General features: G+C 48.2%; 1 protein-coding gene across 1 annotated transcript in view; it reads left to right on the forward strand.

The window, feature by feature from the left end:
- Positions 1-12,614, forward strand: part of TGM5 (transglutaminase 5) — a 32,538-nt gene extending 19,924 nt beyond the window's left edge. The window contains 8 exon segments of the mRNA XM_030842758.2: positions 4,453-4,591; positions 5,239-5,342; positions 5,448-5,687; positions 9,771-9,846; positions 9,848-10,125; positions 10,644-10,804; positions 12,177-12,310; positions 12,461-12,614. Coding sequence (XP_030698618.2) covers positions 4,453-4,591; positions 5,239-5,342; positions 5,448-5,687; positions 9,771-9,846; positions 9,848-10,125; positions 10,644-10,804; positions 12,177-12,310; positions 12,461-12,614 — 1,286 coding nt within the window.
- Positions 12,615-19,657: the final 7,043 nt, after the last annotated feature.

The following is a 19,657-nucleotide window of genomic DNA, read 5'->3' on the forward strand; positions in this document are numbered from 1 at the left end:
CTTATCCCCAGGGGGCCTGCTGGGTCGTGCCAGAACCCAGAACCCTCAACATCTCTCACCACCTCTCACTGCCCTGTCGCTGAACGGCTCAGAACTCTTACCTATCAGCCCGGTGAAGAGGCACTGCCACTGAATCAAGGAGGACAGCTGTCTGTCTCTCTGTTCTCCCAGTCTCTGTGTCTCTCTTACACACACACACACACACACACACACACACACACGCATATCTCCCGGCCTCCAAGACTAGGGGTTTCAGACTTGTACTGAGGGCCCCCCTGAGCTGTGGGGAGGAGAGTGATGCCTGTGCGGCCTTCTCTTTTCAGTCTTGTGCCCCACCCAGGTCCCAGGGAGAACCTATAGGGGCTAGGGATTGGTAGGGGCTGAAATCAGGATCAGTGGCTCCCCCATCACCACGGCCAAGATATTGGCTGGGGAGCCCCACACACCCTGTCTCAGGCCACTGCTGCTCCCCACTATGGAGAGGGATGTGCGTGCTCTCAACCATGAACCTGCAGCTCTCACCACACTGGTCCAAAACCTGATAAAATGCATGTCAGCCAGGAGTCCTTCTCCACCAGCGACGCCCCCCCTCAGACTGTGTCTGAGGCTGCCTCTGAGGAAGGGGGGAGGGTACCATCACCTGAGGCTCAGGCAGGGCTTCCAGACAGTTCCAGGACACTGCAATGAGGACATCTGCCCCCATGGCCTTTTGTTTGTTCATTCTTAACTTTAAAGAGAAAATTCTTTTTATATCATAAAAGAGACATGTTCATTCCAGAAAATCTAGAGAACACCAATAGGCAAAAAGAAAAAAAATACTGCTACCATCTTTCAGAATAGGGTTCAAAATCCTCTGTTCATACACATATGTTTATAACAAAAGTCAATTCGTGCCCTACACATTATGTAACCTATTCAAGCTTAATATATCAAACGTAGATTTCTGTCTAAATATACAATTTTGCACCCATATATTAATAGTGTACAGAATTCTGTGATGGAGATGATCATTTAACTAGTCCCTAAGAACAGGGCCTTTAGGTTGTTTCCAACTTTTCAGTGTTATAAACAGCACTCAGATGAGCAGCTTAAGTATCTAAATCTTTGTGCACTTTCTAAATACTTTGCTTAGAATAAATTCCTACAGAAGGAATGCTGAGGTCAATGCCAACCCCTAGGTTCCAGTTTTCTCATTTCCAACCAGGACTAGTTGAGTGTAGCAGAAAGGGAAGGGAACATGGACTCACATGGGCTCTGTGTTCAAATTTCACTCTACATATGTATGGTTTGGGCAAGTTACTTATCACTCTGAGCCTGTTTCCTCAACCTTGAGATGGGGCTAGGAGGTAAATGTACTCTGTAAACCAAGAAATTCCACCAAAGGTAACTTTTACTTCTACCCCATGTTCCTATTGAGCCTGTTGCTGGTGTTGATGGGGGGTAGGGGATGGGCCTCCCCAAGACGCCTCACTCATGCCCTTCTTGGAGTCACCGGGTTCTCTCCCCAGAGCTCAGTTTCCATGGCCCTGGGCCTTCTGGGGGTGGGAATGGAACAGGAAGGGTGGCATGGCTTTTCTGCTTTGTGTCCTCCCACTTTGATTCCCAGGAGACGCTGTCTACTTGGACGGTGAACCCCAGAGGCAGGAGTATGTCATGAATGATTACGGCTTCCTATCAAAGGAACAAGAACTGGATCTGTCCCTGCCCCTGGAACTATGGACAGGTGAGTCTCAGCCCTGTTCATGGCCCATCCGGGCCCTGGGCTCCTAGGGAGAGGGGAGGAGGACCAGATGGGAGGGTGCCCTTCATGCAAGCTTCACCCAGAACTGCTGACAAGTGGGGACTAAACGGCACCAGGAAGCTGTGAGACATGACCCCACAACTTCCTGGGAGCTAGGGGAGCAGCCATAGAAAGTTGGAAGGTGTTCTTTGCTGATCACGTCTGATTAGGACAACAGGATTTAAGGGGGAAGGACAGCTGAAGGCACACACTCAGGAATTCCACTAAGTAAGAGGGTGAAGATGAAGGGACAACAGTGACAACGGCCATGATGGCGGCTGGTTTTTTGTTTGTTAACTGTGTTTCCAGCGGGGGCCCAGCTGCCACGCTTACTTAATCCTCACAACACCAGGCGACAGTCCCTAGGGTCAGTTCTGTCACACTGAGGAAAACTTGTGCCCGGAACATCTCATCCAGAAGCACAGCTGATGAGCAGCAGTGCGTCTCCCTCCCCATTACTATTTGCTCTTTGGTTATTTGCTTTTGAAAAAAAATATATATATATATATTTATTTATTTATTTGGCTGCACAGGGTCTTAGTTGGAGCACACAGGATCTTTAGTTGCAGCATGTGAACTCTAAGTTGCGGCATGTGGGATCTAGTTCCCTGACCACGGATCAAATCCGGCCCCCTGCATTGGGAGCGTGGAGTCTTAGCCACTGGACCACAAGGGATGTCCCTAGTTATTTGCTTTGATTACGTATCTTTTTATTATAAAAGTAATACAGGGATTTGCCTGGTGGTGGCCCACATCACAAAGTGTATGAAGAACCCAGCAGCAAGCACCTCACAGAAGAGGGCCCACAACACAAAAAGGTGAGGAACGCAACATGAACACACTCAAACCAGAGGGCCCACACCGTAAAGGGGATGGGAACACAGCAGGAACCACCTTAAACCAGAGGGCCAACATAACAAACGGGATGTGAATCCAGAAGGAACCACCATACACCAGAGGGCCCACAACACGAAGGGTATGAGGAACCAAGCAGGAAGCACCTCACACCACAAGGCCGACATCACAAAGGGGATGAGCAACAAAGCAGGAACCACTTCACACCACAGGGCCCACATCACAAAGGGTATGGGGAACCCAGCAGGAACCAACTCACACCAGAGCGCTCACATCACAAAGGGGAAGAGCAACAAAGCAGGAACCACTTCACATCAGAGGGCTCACATCACAAAGGTGCTGTGCTGAAGTCGGAAATCACCAGAATCGACAAAAGATTCAAGACATTCATTCACCCATCCAGCAAAGATGCACTACGTTTCTGCAATACAGACCTGCCTTGTATTGTTAATGGTTGCATAACGATAAAGCTGACTATCACACAATCCCTGCCCTCAGGAAGACAGACTCATAAACAAATCATTACACACCATGTACCATGTCTAGTAGAGAACTCAGAGTGCCATGAGACCAATGACCTGTGCTCAGGTGGAAAAGTGCCCATCCCGCCATGTCTGGCAGGAGTTGACAACACCACTGGCACTTCATGAATTCATCAATCATGGTGAAGAATGGAGGCTTGCTCCTTGATCTCCCTGCCCACCCCTCCTTGGCATGTGCTCTTATTATCGTAAGTGTTATACACCCTCCTGACTGTAATCTTAACATAAATGTGCCCATGCAATGCTCCTGAGTCACTTGCATGCTCTCGGCTCACTCCTGTCTCATGCTCCTTCAGTGGCAGCTTTTCCCACCTTCACCCTCCCCTCCGAGGCGGTCCTGTGTCACCTCCACCTACAATTCACTGTCAGCTCTGCTCACTCCCTGCCCTCCATTCCTTGCAGATCTGTGCAGACCTGCCGTTCCAAGGAAGTGCATGCTCCCCCTTTGGGCTTCTCTGCATCCAGGGATGTGTCCCCACCCCAGCCTGGAAGGGCTTTGTGCCAAAATATAAGGAGCCTAAACTAAAATCTATAAGCAAATAAATGCTTAATATAAATAAGTATCTAAACTAAAAATTATAAACATTTTAAAATGACAGTAGTATTTGTGAAGAACCCTTAGAAATATCTGTATTTTTTGACTCAGTCATTTTACCTCTTGGAATCTGTCCCAAAGGGGGAAAAGTAGAATTGATCTACAGAGATGTCCATCACAGTATTATTTACAACAGGGGAAAAATTAGAAACCAAGCAAATGTCTAAAAATAACCTCTGCTGAAGTGAAAAAAAAAAATATGTGAACCCATAACAATACCAAAAAATGGGAGAGGGGGATTGAAATGCTTTTCTTTATAGAAGAATGCCAGCTAATACAGGTAGAAGAAATGATAGTGTTAGAATATAATCATTTTGGTACCACCAGTATAATAATTAATTCAGGCAAGGATCATCAAGGATGCTTGTCAAGGCAAGTCAAGCTGCTGAGTCTTGCCAAAGGAGGCATGCCTCTCCCACCCTGCTGGCTGGGGCAGGGGAAACCAACACTTGCTAGACCCTCTATTGGCCCTGGCAGTGCTTGTCTGAGCAACCAGCTGCCTAACCTTTGTGTGGAGCCCCAGGGAGAGGAGCTCAGGAAGGTGGGGAGGGAAGTTGGAAGTGTCGCCAACCCAGTGCCCCAGACAGCTCCTGCCTGCCAAGTGCATGATTTCCCTGAGCCTAAGGGAGCTAAGTCCAGGAATCCACAGCCCACAGGAGATTTTTCTGTCCTTTCTACAGTGATGAGGTGCCTGCGGATCCCCACCCAAGTAATCACCAACTTTGACTCTGGCCACGACACAGACGGAAACCTGATCGTAGATGAGTATTATGACAACACAGGCAGGACTTTGGAGAGTAAGAAGAAGGACAGTGTCTGGCGAGAGACACCTTCTCTTTCTAGGGCAAACCCTACCAGCAGGAAGCAGGCCAGGACTGTACCTATGAGCCTGCTGCCCTCTCATGCCTCACCCCCATTTTCACCAGCCCCAGGGCTTGCTAGCCCCAGCCCGAAGGCTGGGAGGCAGCTGAACACAAATACGATGATTTTCTGAGTCTAGAATTGTCACATCACAAGAGCTCTCTGCCCTGGGGGAGTTTTCCCCTTTGTCACCTCCTTCATTTAATACTCAGCCTGTGGCTCTGACCACAGGAGGGCCTGAAGTCTCACCTCTGGACACAAAAAAACCTCTGCCTCTGTGACTGCTTCTGTGAGTCAGCAGCACATACAGGAAAGGGCTTCAAGGGTCTCTTTGAGAGAGAGTGAAGGGTTTTTAACTTCCGTTGCCTCTGGAAACCTTCACTCTTATTTACAAAGAGAGGAAAGCTCTTTTCCAGGCAAGTTGAGGCTCACAGGAGGAAGAGCGGTCACCTGTCACCCACGGAGGGGTGCAGGCCTGTGGTGCCCTGTCTTTCTATCTAGCCGTCCATCACACATCGCCCCCTGCCTTGCTCCAGAAAGAACTTGAGCATCCTAAACTCTCCCTCAGCTTCATCTGACACCCACTCCTCTGGCTTCTCCCTCAGGAATTTCCACGTCTAGAATGAGTGCTGGATGGCCCGGAATGACCTCCCTCCCGGATACGGAGGCTGGCAGGTGCTGGACGCCACACCTCAGGAGATGAGCAACAGTGAGGCTCTTGGGAGGACAGGCAGAGCCCACTCCCACAGAAACAGACCCGACTCCACCCGGCCCTGCAGCCACAGCCCACTGAGGCACCCCTGTTCCCCTTTAGGCCTCTACTGCTACGGCCCTGCCTCCATCAGAGCCATCAAAGAAGGAGAGGTGGATCTGAAATAGGACACAGCCTTCGCCTTCTCCATGGTAAATGCTGACTGCATGGCCTGGCTGGTCTTTGGAGGGAAGGAGCAGAAACTTCACCTGGACACCAATTCTGTTGGCAATTTTATCAGCACCAAGAGGATCCAGAGTGATGAGCGGGATGACGTCACGGAAAACTGCAAGTACGGAGAAGGTACGACCAATCCCTGTAGGCACCTTCCCCACTACCCCAGAGAACCTCTCTGCCAGCTGGGGCAGCCCTCTGGGGTGTGGATGGGCAGGACCCAGGCCCACTGTCTCCTCAGCCCTACAGTTTTTTGTTTTTTGTTGTTTTTTTTTTTGCGGTACGCAGGCCTCTCACTGTTGTGGCCTCTCCCATTGCGGAGCACAGGCTCCAGACATGCAGGCTTAGGGGCCATGGCTCATGGGCCCAGCCACTCCGCGGCATGTGGGATCTTCCCGGACCGGGGCATGAACCCGTGTCCCCTGCATCGGCAGGAGGACTCCCAACCACTGCGCCACCAGGGAAGCCCATCCCTTCAGGTTTAAGGTCCCAGTTGGGGTGTCCCCACTGCCTCACTTCCTCGCCCACCACCACCCCACTCCCCACAGGCCACTGAGCACCCTCCACAAGATGGTCACATTGATTGCAGGGCCACTGACAGGCATCCCATCAACAGTGTATGAATTCCTTGCGCCTGCCTTCCCGAAAAATCAGCCTCCCACTGAAGATGGCAGGGGACTGAGTAAACTCTCTCCTATTAATTTTATTAATTTCATTTAGCTTATTGTTTGATTCATGTTCCATTGGGTGTTTGGAGGACAGGCCAGACCACAGCCAGCACCGAGGCCCATGTAAGGCCAAATGTTCACTCCTACGTCCACCCTATGAGGATGATTCTGAGAGATGGGAGCCCTAGCAGGGTCTTCTGACCCAAGCCAGCAAGAGCAAGGGGCATCTACATCAGTCAGCTGGACTGATTCCTGGAAACTGAGATAAACCACCAGTTTCAACCACCAGGGAGCCAAGCAAAAATATGCAGTCCAAGAGGGCCAGAAGCAGGGTGAGGGGCAGGACCCGAGCAGGAGTGATTCATGACTACACAGGGTGGGGGCAGGGGTACCTGAGGTTCCTGGGAGCGCCAGCAAGTGGGTGTCTGTGGTTTGTCCGTGTCGGCCTTTGGGGCCAACACAGGGGAGCTCCAGAGTCTGAGCCTGAGAGACAAGCACTGAACACATCCAAGGGTACTGGCGATCATCCCCTCCACCCCCGTTCTCTCTGTGGCTATTTTGGTGGGGGATCCTGAGGACAAGTGGTTTATCACTGAGGAGATTCAAGAACTACCGGACAGGTACATGTAAAAGTAAGAGATTAGATCACTCCCTAACACCATACACAAAAATAAGCTCAAAATGGATTAAAGACCTAAATGTAAGGCCAGACACCATCAAACTCTTAGAGGAAAACATAGGCAGAACACTCTATGACATAAATCACAGCAAGATCCTTTTTGACCCACCTCCTAGAGAATTGGAAATAAAAACAAAAATAAACAAATGGGACCTAATGAAATTTAAAGCTTTTGCACAGCAAAGGAAACCATAAACAAGACCAAAAGACAACCCTCAGAATGGGAGAAGATATTTGCAAATGAAGCAACTGACAAAGGATTAATCTCCAAAATTTATAAGCAGCTCATGCAGCTCAATAACAAAAAAACAAACAACCCAATCCAAAAATGGGCAGAAGCCCTAAACAGACATTTCTCCAAAGAAGATATACAGACGGCCAACAAACACATGAAAGAATGCTCAACATCACTAATCATTAGAGAAATGCAAATCAAAACTACAATGAGATATCATCTCACACCAGTCAGAATGGCCATCATCAAAAAATCTCGAAACAATAAATGCTGGAGAGGGTGTGGAGAAAAGGGAACACTCTTGCACTGCTGGTGGGAATGTGAATTGGTACAGCCACTATGGAGAACAATATGGAGGTTCCTTAAAAAACTACAAATAGAACTACCATACGACCCAGCAATCCCACTACTGGGCATATACCCTGAGAAAACCATAATTCAAAAAGAGTCATGTACCACAATGTTCACTGCAGCTCTATGTACAATAGCCAGGACATGGAAGCAACCTAAGTGTCCATCATCGGATGAATGGATAAAGAAGATGTGGCACATATATACAATGGAATATTACTCAGCCATAAAAAGAAACGAAATTGAGCTATTTGTAATGAGGTGCATAGACCTAGAGTCTGTCATACAGAGTGAAGTAAGTCGGAAAGAGAAAGACAAATGCCGTATGCTAACACATATATATGGAATTTAAGAAAAAAAAATGTCATGAAGAACCTAGGGGTAAGACAGGAATAAAGACACAGACCTACTAGAGAATGGACTTGAGGATATGGGGAGGGGGAAGGGTAAGCTGTGACAAAGCGAGAGAGAGGCATGGACATATATACACTACCAAACGTAAGGTACATAGCTAGTGGGAAGCAGATGCATAGCACAGGGAGACAAGCTCGGTGGTTTGTGACCGCCTGGAGGGGTGGGATAGGGAGGGTGGAAGGGAGGGAGACACAAGCGGGAAGAAACATGGGAACACATATATATGTATAACTGATTCACTTTGTTATAAAGCAGAAACTAACACACCATTGTAAAGCAATTATACTCCAATAAAGATGTAAAAAAAAAAAGAACTACTGGAAGGAAGGAGAGGGAGGCAGGGAAGGGGAGAAAGCCAATGCAGAGCACCTTGTCAGGCGGGGTTAGCACCGTGAGCTGCTGGGACTCAGTCCTGCTGGGGGCCCTGCCAGTGGGGTGACCTGGGAAAATGCAGGACGAAGAATGCTGTTGTCTAACCGTGGCCCTAATTAGTTGTTGTTAATCTGAAATCCAAATGAAACTGCCCTGTATTTTTATTTGCTAGATCTGGCAACCCTATCAGAGATTTAGTGTAAAGTGTAGAACAACACCGCAGATTCATCCCACCCACGAGGCAAGGGGCCTAGGCTCTTCATCCACCAACTCCTTTCAGTCAGGGGTTGAGGGCTGCTCCTTAGGGGGCGCTCCTTAGGGGGCGTAACTTCCCTAGCACTCCTGGCCTGCTCCACGCATGGGCGGAGTCAGCTCTGGTGGCAGAGAAAGCCACAAAGAGCCGCAGGTGCTAGAATTTGAAATTAGGGCACGTGGGCACTGACACAGCAAGTGCCAAGGAGATGTGAGTGGGGCACTGACAGCATGTGCTACAGAGGTCCACAGGGTTCTGCTGTGAACTTGGGCCGGGGGGCCAGGGGGTGGTTGGAGCTATTTTCCAGTGGGCCTGAGTGTCCTGTTCAGTCAGATAGCATTCTGTCTCCTCCCACTGGACTGGCAGAATCTGGGGGTCGAGCAGCCCACAGATGAGCTAAGTCTGATTCACACCTCTCTGGGCTCACTCTTACTGAAGCCAATGTTGCAAGATCCTCTTCTGCCTGGATCCAGGCTTAGAATGACCCCAGAGCGAGGGGAGAAGAGTGGCCTCAGCCTGGGGAGATTGTGGGGTTGCACTGAGGGGACCAGTAAGTGCTCAGTGAAGGCAGCTGCTGGGATTATTAGGGAAGCACGGATGAGTGTTCCTGCACATCCTGGCCACAGCGCCTGCCGCACATCCTGGCCACAGCGCCTGCCCAGGACTGAAGCCTGGGTACTCTGGAAACTCGGCTTCCTTAATTTCCTTTTTTTTTTTTTTTTACCGTAGCTTCTCAGTTTCTCAATTTCCAGGAATTAGTCTTCAACTGACCCATAATTTGGTCCTGGAGCAGAAAATCACACCATGTCCTGTTGTCTTTAAGGTTTATTCCTCTGCATTGTGAGCCTTCATCTTTCCCTTGGGGAACACGGGATAGAGTCCAGTGGTCGTGAGCACAGATTTTCACGTCAGATGAATTTGGTTTCCACTTGACTCTGCCCTGTGCAAGCTGTGTGACTTGGGCGAGTGACATGACCTCTCTGAGCCCCATTTTCCTCATCTGTATATGGAATGATAATAATAATAGTAATACATCTCTCTCACAGTTGATATGAAGATGAAAGGTGTAAGAGCTCAGCAGAGTGTGACTCCTGGAAAGACTTGATGACTAGTAAGGAGCCTTTGTTATTGGAAATGAAGGTTTTAACACCCTGGTGGAGCCTTCACGGAGGGTGTTCAGCCAAGGTTTACCCTCTGGGTCAGCCTGGCCCACAGCTGGTTCTGTGCTCTGTCCTCCCAGGTTCCCTCCAGGAGAAGCAGGTGATTCTGAAGGCTCTTCAGAAGCTGAAGCCTGGAAGGTCCCAAGGCTCCCTCCAAACAAACTTCCAGGTCCATGCTGCCAAGGGACAGTCCTAGGAGCCTTGCTACGCCTTCCCTTCGGCCCAGTGATGTTGTCCAGGTCTCCCTGAAATTCCAGCTGCTCGACCCACCCGACATGGGCCGGGACATAAGGTTTGTCCTGCTGGCCCTCAACACGGTGCCCCAGTTCAAGGACCTCAAAGTGAACCTGAGTGCCCAGTCTCTGCTGCATGATGGCAGCCCCCTGCCCCCATTCTGGCAGGACACAGCCTTCATCACACTCTCTCCTGAAGAAGGTATGGGCTCTGGGTATGGGCATGGGGACAGTCTGTGAACACAGTGGCTTATGGAAATGCCAGTGGGGTCAAGCCAGCCAACAAGGGTTTGGGGGCAGACCCCTGTGACACTGGTCTTCCTAGTGTCCCCTCCAGCACAGAGTCTTCCTCCTTCCCTTCCTTCCTTCCCTCTCCCTCCCTTCTCCTCTCCTCCTTCTGTTTCTTTCCTTTGTCCTCCTCCTTCTTCTCCTCCAATCCTTTCTTTACTACTTCAAGGAATATAGCCTGGGTTAGTGGGGAAAGCCTGAGCTTTGAAGTCATCCAGACCTTGGTTACAGCCTCAGTGCACCCATTTACCAGCAGAATGACCCTAAACAAGCCATTTCACCTCTCAGCCCCTCCATCTGAAAACCGAGTACCTACTTTACTGGGGATCAGTACAGGTTGGCCCCCTCCTCTCTGTAGAAGGGTCCCCAGATCCACCCAGGCCCAGCTGATTTCCCCAGCGAGTCTCACCTCATCCTGTGTTCTCTCCCTAGCAAAGACCTATCCCTGCAAAATCCCCTATTCCCAGTATGGCCAGTACCTGTCCACAGACAAGCTGATCCGCATCAGTGCCCTGGGTGAAGAGAAGAGCAGTCCCGAGAAGACCGTGGTGAACAAGATCATCACCTTAGCCTGTCCCGGCATCATGATTAATGTAGGCAAGAGCCCTGCGTGTGACCTGAGGGCTCCTTGGGTCCAGCTTGGGCCGGGGGCGGTGGGGGAGCCCCCTGAGAGCTTGCTCAGGAGAGCAGCCCCTCCTGTCCCCTGCCTCTTCTGTGGCCTCCAGGAACCTCCCACCAGGAGCGGGAGGTTTATCTGAACACACTCGGTCTCCATCCTCTTACACCATGAGAGGCCTTCCCCAGGGTCAACATGAGGAAACACGGGCTCAAATGGGAGGGTCCTGAGAGGGGGAAAAGCACTGCGCGAACAAAGGTCAGCTTAGGTTTGACTTGCCATTTCCTGGCTGTGCATCCTTGGACAAGCCCCTGGGCTTCTGCATCTTGAACTGTCAATGATGGGATTAGACCAGATGGCCTCCAAGGACCCCTCCTTCTCTGACATTCTGGTGGGGAGACTTCACAGGGCCCTTCCTGCCAGTGCTGTCTCCCCAGTGCCAAGTAGCCCCCTGGACCCTGCTGAGTGAGCCTGGGGTGCCCCCTGGTGGGGTGTGTCTGGCAAGCCCAGCCACTGGAGTCTGTTTTAGGAAGGGTTTCCAAAGGTGCCTTCAAGTTTCCTGAGGCTACTTCCTTCTCTCTATGCCCCAAATGATCCTTTGCTCTTAACTCACGCACTGGTGTGAAAAGAAATCAAGCCAGTCTGGGCTTCCCTGGTGGCGCAGTGGTTGAGAGTCTACCTGCCGATGCAGGGGACGTGGGTTCGTGCCCCGGTCCGGGAAGATCCCACATGCCGTGGAGCGGCTGGGCCCGTGAGCCATGGCCGCTAAGCCTGCGCGTCCGGAGTCTGTGCTCCGCAATGGGAGAGGCCACAACAGTGAGAGGCCCATGTACTGCAAAAAAAAAAAAAAAAAAGAAATCAAGCCAGTTAAGATAAGAGGGTAGGAAGGGATGGAGTCAGATTGCAAAAAGAAGAAACCAGCAAAAATTGCCAAAAAATATTCTATCCACTCAAATTATGCATGAGAATCCTTTGGGAGCTCTTGCTTATTTCACACTTGGATGAAACCCTTGGAGCAGAGGAAATATTACTGGAGACTCCCAACTCATCAGACCTTTCCATATGCTGGGCTGAGTACAAATATTTTACACAAACATCCATACATGTATAAGTGAAGTAAAAGTTTCATGTAACAATATCTTTTGTGATGTACACTGATATTCTCTTCTATTTCATTTTTTTAAATGTTAATGACAACCCATTAAGTTGTCCATAGTTGGAAAAACACAGGCCACGGAAATCCAGCTCTTCAGGAACAGATCTAGGGAACAGTGCCCTCCATAAATGCCTGGTGAACCGGGGGATGAGACTAATTCTCTGCTCCCTCCTCTGTGGATTTCCCTGTTCAGGCTTTAGGAGCAGCCATTGTGAACCGGCCACTCTTCATACAGGTGATATTTTCAAACCCTCTCTCGGAGCAGGTTGAAGATTGTGTACTGACTGTGGAAGGAAGTGGTCTCTTTAGGAGACGGCAGAGAGTGCTGTGAGTGCTCCGCCCTCCCTCCCATCTTATCCTGGGGGTAGCACTGTCCTTTCTGGACAGGGAAAGGGGAGGCCTGGTTGCTGCGTGGAAAGGGACTGTGGGGTTATCATAATCCTATGGTTTTCTGACATTCTCCTTTCTCTGCTGCAGCATTGGAGTCCTCAAACCCCATCACAGAGCCAGCCTCACTCTGGAGACTGTCCCCTTCAAGAGTGGCCGAAGGCAGATCCAAGTAAATCTGAGCAGCAACAAGTTTAAAGACATCAAGGGTTACAGGAACGTCTATGTAGACTTTGGGTTATAAATTCTGGGACAATGAGGTGGACACGTAGATGTTAAGCTTCAGGGAAAGAGCAGGTTCAAACGCAAGCTGTGCCATTCCCCACCCAAACAGAGGCTTCTCTGGGCTCCGACGTGAGCAGCAGAGAGATGCTGGCAATGGATAGTCCCCTGGGCCATTTGCACAGCTCCCCAGGACTCTGTTAAGGGCCCAGGAATTCCATGGTGTCCCGCCCAGAATTGTGAGATTGGCCACGCAGTCCAGAATTGTTGGACTTGGCCATGATTTACTGATCCCCAGATGTCCAGAAAAGAAGAAGACTGGCTGAGCAGCTCACTGTCACTTTGTCATTGCAATGGCTACTTCCCTAGTACCAATAAACTTCAGCCCTCATTCTCATCTTTGTGCCCATACAGTCAACACTTCCCCCACAGCAGCTCCCACCTGTTCCCTGGATTCTGGGAGTCTCCTACTGTTTTACTACCTGAGCCCACTCACTCATTCAAGAAACATTTACTGAGTGCCTGGTATGTGCCAGGCACTGTTCTGAGTGTACAGGATGAAGTGGTAAATAAAGCAAAGTCCCTGCCCCCCTGGAGCTTACATCCTGCCGGGGGGTGGGGGAGACAGAGAATAAACATGTCAACCAATAAGGAAGGCGCTTACAGATGGTGTATCAGTCGTGATTGAGTTAGGAAAACAAAAGGTGTTTCTACATGCTACTATCTTTGTGACACAGAAAAAAGTCTGGAAGATCTCTCACTTGGCCATCCTTTGAATCCCTTCCCAAATCACATCCAAGAGGTCCCTCAGTCTTAACAGTTCCAACCCCTTGGCTGAAAGTCCACCAGTGCGTTGTGGTCTAGCATGGCCCTGGGATGGCTGTGTTCCAGGGAGAAAGCCAGCTGAATAATGCAGTGAGGTAGATTTTGGGTAGGGAATGAAATACTCTCAGACTTTTCTATTGGTTGCAGCTTGTGTTTATGGTCCTACTGAGCACAAAGCAACTGCAAGCATTATCTCCTCTGGGACACACCCACTTTCTCACAGCAATGCGAGAAGCTCTGCACAAAGGCATGATACACCTGCCCTCTAGGAACTGGCTACCTGACTGAGTCAGCTGTTTACGGTATATATTAAATGCACACATTAAATTAAAAAGTTAAATACTTCTATTATATATGAACAAAAGGGTAAGTGCAGTCAATCAGAGAGAGAGGAGAGGGTGTGGTGGGAATTACAGAGTAGGTTGATAGCCATGTTAAAGAGAGGGCTGAGAACCAGGAGAATCCTGGCAGCATGGAGCTAAAGGCAGCCTATAATTATTTTTTCTATAATTATCATCTGACAATTATGAAAAATGGCTTAAGGAAAACATCATGGAGGGGAGCATCTTACAGAGACAACGACCTCTGAAACACTTAAGCTACCGCACTTCCAGACTCTTTCACAAATCCTGATTTTTTTTTTTTTTTTTTGGCTGCCGCACAGCATGCGGGATCTTAGTTCCCCGACGAGGGATCAAACCCCTGCCCCCTGCAGTGGAAGCTCAGAGTCCTAACCCCTGGACACCCAGGGAATTCCTACAAATCCTGATTTTAACATCATATTCATTTACTCTTTTCCTCAACAAATATTCACTGAGTTTCTACTAGGGGCCAGGCCCTGAGTTAGGCACCAAGGACATAAGAAGGACCAAGACTCGCCCTCATGGAGCTCAAGTCTAAGCATATCAAGAATGAAAAATAAACAGGAGGTTACAATACAGAGTGGTGAGAACCACCATGAGGGTGAGTACGGGGTGTTGTGGGAGCGTGAGGAGGGGCAGTTAGTCCAGTCTTACAACTGTGGATCAAGGAAGACTTCCTGGAGGGAGTGGCATTTAAGCTGAAAGCTAAAAGCCCAGGAGTTAGCCAAATAGACTCAGCGGCGTTGAAGGGTTGGGGGTGGAGTAAAGCAGTCAGGAACCGCATGTCACTGAGATGGCTAGAGATCAGAGCAGGATGGAGCAAGTTGCAGGAAAAAAATGTGGCAAGAGCCAGGGGGTGAAGAGCTTCAGGTGGCAGTCTAAGGAATTTGGACCATGATCATCTTCAGGCATCTGTTTCCTCTAAATCTTGATTCATAGTCATTGCCTGCGATGTCAATGCTTAAAGTTGATCCTATTTTGCAGAGCTGAGCAGACTTCATGTGATTTGAGAAGTACTTAAAGGACAAATAGTTCTCCATCCTCATCTGTCACAGGACCTTGCAATTTCCATCAGAGTCACTCTGATGGCCTTGGAGTTAAGGCCTTCCTTAAGGCCTTCCTTGAATGTCAAGGTTGTCTTTCATCTATTCATTTAACATAGGAGTACCTATGTGTAGAATATTCTAGGCCCAGGGGATAGAGCAGTAAACAAGGCAAACAAGGTCCTCCCCCATTCATTCTCAACTCCTAACCCCCAACCCCTGCCAGTGGAATTCAGCACTGGCAGACCTCAGAGATATTGCAGGTTTGGTTCAAGACCACTGCAATAAAGCAAATATCACAATAAAGCAAGTCACACGAATTTTTGGGTTTCCCAATGCATATAAAAGTTATGTTTACACCATACAGTAGTCTATTAAGTGTGCAATAGCACTGTGTCTAAAGAAACAATGTACAGTCCTTATTTAATACTTTATTACTAAAAAATGCTAACTATTATCTGACAACACAGGGTTGCCACAAACCTTCAATTTGTAAAAAACACAATGTTTACAAAATGCAGTCAGTAAAGTGCAATAAAACGAGGTGGGTCTGTACAAAAGTCTAGCCGCAGGCACAAAGGAGCCGTGTGAAGACTTGTAGATGCTGGAAATTATGAATCCCGTATGTGCTTCCACAAGTTTCAACCTCACAACACCTATGAGATCAGTATTGTTATTATCCCCATTTTGTAGAAGGAAAAACTAAGTGTCAGAGAGAGTTAAGTGATTTGCTTAAGGCCTCAAAGCTTGAAAGTGACAGAGCCAGACTCAAACCTAGGTCTTCTAATTCCAAATCCAGGGTCTTTTTTTTTTTTTTTCCCTAGCACCACTTTCTTGCTGTAGGTATTGACATTAATAACATCATCTATCTTCTATCAGTCACCTTCCCCTGTACCTGCCAGTCATATGACCTACATTACATTAACTCATTCTCATAACAGTCTTGCAAGATAGATATTATAACTCCCATTTTATAGAGGAAAAACCTGAGGCACAAAAGTGTAATGGACATTCATTGATTGTTCTCGCCTTTCCTTTGGTGACAGCATCCCAGCTTCTTCTGGAGGAATCCCTTTGTTCCTCATAGTAGCTCTGGTGGGTCTGTCAGCCAAGGCTCCCTGCCTTCCTCTAGCCAAGAGGTGGGCATGTGACTTACACTGGACCAGACGCTTCTCCTAGGACTTTGGCTGCAGAGGGAAGTGAGCCAGAGAAGGCAGAGACTTGGAGCTGATCCATTCTGGCAACAGAGCCCCAGAAAGAGACCATCCAGCAGCTCCTGCTTCCTAGACCTCCTGAGCTGCCCTGGATTCCACCCTTCTGGTTCTGAGCTTGGTCCTCCTTTTTCTATCAGTTCTAGGAGTTCCCTCAATTACTTGCATTCAAAAGACTTTATCTGGTTCAGAGAGATTAGATAACTTGTTTAAGATCACACAGCAAAGTCATTGCGACTCCAAATTCCCACTATACCATGCTGTCCAGTGCTCCTAGAAGTCTGCCCTTTGGTTCTAGGGGTGTCCTTGTTAGTGCCAGAAACGAACCTGAAGTTCAAGGAAGTGGCAGAAACCCTCATTCACCCCAACCCTGTAGATAACAAAAGAGGCTGAGGCTGGCAGTGTGGAAAGGGCAGGCAGCAGCAAGAGCTAGACTTTGTTTCCCAGGCCCTGCTCCTCCTTTGGTCTCTGGCATGATGCTTCAAGGCCCATTGCCCAGCGTTTCTCCCTCACCATCTGCCCACTGACTAGCAGGGAAACAACCAATGTGCAGAAAGTACTGCCTCTCTACCTGCCCATAAGACCCAACTTTCCAGTGTCTGGAAAGCACCTGGTGCCAGCTTTGGGCCTGCTGCTTTTTCAGAAGTACAGACAAAAAGAATTTGATTGCAAAGTGCTCCCAGCTTGCCTCAGACCCATAGGATGGGACCTGGCTCCAGACTGTACATGAGCACAGAGCTTCCTAAGGGGAGGCAGGCCAATTGCTGGGGATAGCAAGGGGGTTCAGTAAATGCTTGAGCTGGGACAATATAGGAATCTGTGGGAATGTGAGAAAGAGCTCTGTCACTTCACCAAGTTAGAGGGAGAAGGGTCAAGATTAGAAACAGAGGGGGAACGAAAGGCTGATTTTAGAAACATATTTTTTACATCCATTGTACTTGGGGATTTTCTAGTTACCTTTTGGTACTGATTTCTAGCCTAGTTCCAATCCGACTAGATTACTCTATCTGATTTTAATCCTTTGCAATTTGTTGAGACCTGTGCTGTGGACCAGAGTGTGGTCCATTTTGACAGATGCTTCATGTGCTCTTGAGTGTGTGTTCTGCAGTTTTGTAACGCATGTTTTTTTTGTTTGTTCTATAAATTATTAAGAGAAGTGTATTAAAATCTCCCATTATGGGACTTCCATGGTGGCGCAGTGGTTAAGAATGTGCCTGCCAATGCAGGGGACACGGTTCAAGCCCTGGTCCAGGAAGATCCCACATGCCCCGGAGCAACTAAGCCTGCGAGACACAACTACTGAGCCGCGTGCCACAACTACTGAAGCCTGCGTGCCTAGAGCCCGTGCTCCGCAACAAGAGAAACCACCGCAGTAAGAAGCCTGCACACCACAACGAAGAGTAGCCCCCGTTTGCCACAACTAGAGAAAGCCCACACGCAGCAACAAAGACTCAACACAGCCAAAAATAAATAAATAAATAAAATAAAATAAAATAAAATCTCCCATCATGGGACTTCCCTGGTGGTGCAGTGGTTAAGAATCCGCCTGCCAATGCAGGGGACAGGGGTTCGAGTCCTAGTCCAAGAAGATCCCACATGCTGCGAAGCAGCTAAGCCTGTGCGCCACAACTACCGAGCCTGCGCTCTAGAGCCTTCGAGCCACAACTACGGAGCCCACTCACCACAACTACTGAAGCCCGTGTGCCTAGAGCCCATGCTCCGTAACAAGAGAAGCCACAGCGATGAGAAGCCCGAGCACCGCAGAGTAGCCCCTGTTCGCTGCAACTAGAGAAAGCCCGCGCGCAGCAACTAAGACCCAAAACAGCCAAAAATTAAAAAAAAAAAATCTCCCATTATGACTGTAGATTTATCTATTTCTCCTTTTAATTCTGTCTGTGAGGGGGGTATATTTTTAGGAGAGGGGCTATTTAGAGGTGGGCAGGGGGTAGAGAACCACAGTAACTGTGGGGCACCCAGAGACTTAGGCCTCGAGGAGCGAGAGGAGGCGGAGACTGTTAGAAACAGGAGACAGAAGGAGCTTTGTGGAGAAGGCTGCCTGCCGGGAACTGACCTTTGGTGATGCTACAGGGAGGGAATCAGAAGAACTGATACTCCAACCTTGCTTTTCTCCATCCTCTGATTTTATGTTTGTGCCCCTTGTTAGGCAAAGGACATAACGGGGGTCAGAGGGCAGGGAGCCTTTGTGTATCATCCACACTGGTCCATCAGCCAGCTTTGGGGCACAAGGCAAGGTGGAGAGGGGTGCAGAGTATATACAAATGGAAACTATCCAGCATAGGAAGTAACTAATCCAACCTCCTGATTTTAAAGGTACTGAGCCTCAGAGGCAGAATACTGGCCCAGAAAACCGTGGGTGAGGAGCATAGCTTGGCCTGGGTGCCAGTTCACACTCCTCTACTCTCCATGTTACCTTCTTAAAAGTGTGACTCGAACCTTAAAAAATAATTGATCTTCATGTTAGCTGGAAATGGCCTATTTCTCATTTATGGATGGTATATTCTACAGCCACTCCTCCATGGAACAGTCTGCATTCTCCAGGAACTACTTCTTAAATGCCTGCTTAGTTTATTACTGTGTTACACATTTGGCAAGGGAGTCAAGGTTCCCACAGTTTAAAGGGGCTATAATTCAGAACCAAAAAACTTACAGCAGGCACAGGTATGCAAACACAATGAACCTGCAGAGTATGTCTGAAGTTCTGCAGTAAAGCCCAGCTGCTCACACACTTTGGTGTCCAGCTGGGGCACAATAAGGATAAAGAAAGTTCCTGCATCCAGAACCCCAGCTCAGCCCCTGACCTTCAGTGAGCTGACAGACAGACCACTTTCCCATCCTACTTAAATCCAGAAATAGCTGTGCATTGACTCACAAGTTGTTCAGGCCTGGAAAAAATCCTGCAGGAAATGTTAAAAGTCATATGGTCTTACAAGCCCTTTTAAACTGGACTGCAGAACACTTTGGCTAAGAAAAGAGTGACTCATTAAGACCCATGTTGTAGGTATTAACTGAGTTACAAATACAGAATGACAGACCAGGAATTATGTTAATTGACTTTCAGTTTCCTTATATATTTTTAAACTTTACCCCTTTTATGGAATGAGGTGAGCTATCCAATTCTTTGGGTAATAGGCTTCTATCAAGAAAAACATTAAAAGACTATCAATGATTAATCTCACCCAGACATTAGCATTATCATTCTATAATTCAAAACTAAAAAAAAACAAAACAACGAACTAGGGAATCCTTGTTCAGCTTTCTAATTTTTCATTTGTTCATTAAACCTATCAGTCCATAAATGTTTCTTGAGCCCCTGTGTTTGCTGCTGTGGGCATAACAAAAGATAACAAGGAAAGTTTGTTTGCCTGGAAATATAAGCCTTCGTTTGTTGGAATATATTCTCTCATATATACAATTCTAGATTAGCCGGTTTCTCCTTCAGCATGTTTGAAGATCATTTCATTTATCTTCTGGCTTATATTGTTTTCATTGAGATATCATCTATTTATCTTATTTTACTACTTTGAAAGTAATATGCTTTTCTCTGGTTACTTAAAAAAGTTTTTTTTTAAATCCTGACTAGAGGGACTTCCTTGGTGGTCCAGT

Source organism: Globicephala melas, chromosome 2 (genome assembly GCF_963455315.2).
Source record: "Globicephala melas chromosome 2, mGloMel1.2, whole genome shotgun sequence".
NCBI classification, from domain to species: domain Eukaryota; kingdom Metazoa; phylum Chordata; class Mammalia; order Artiodactyla; family Delphinidae; genus Globicephala; species Globicephala melas.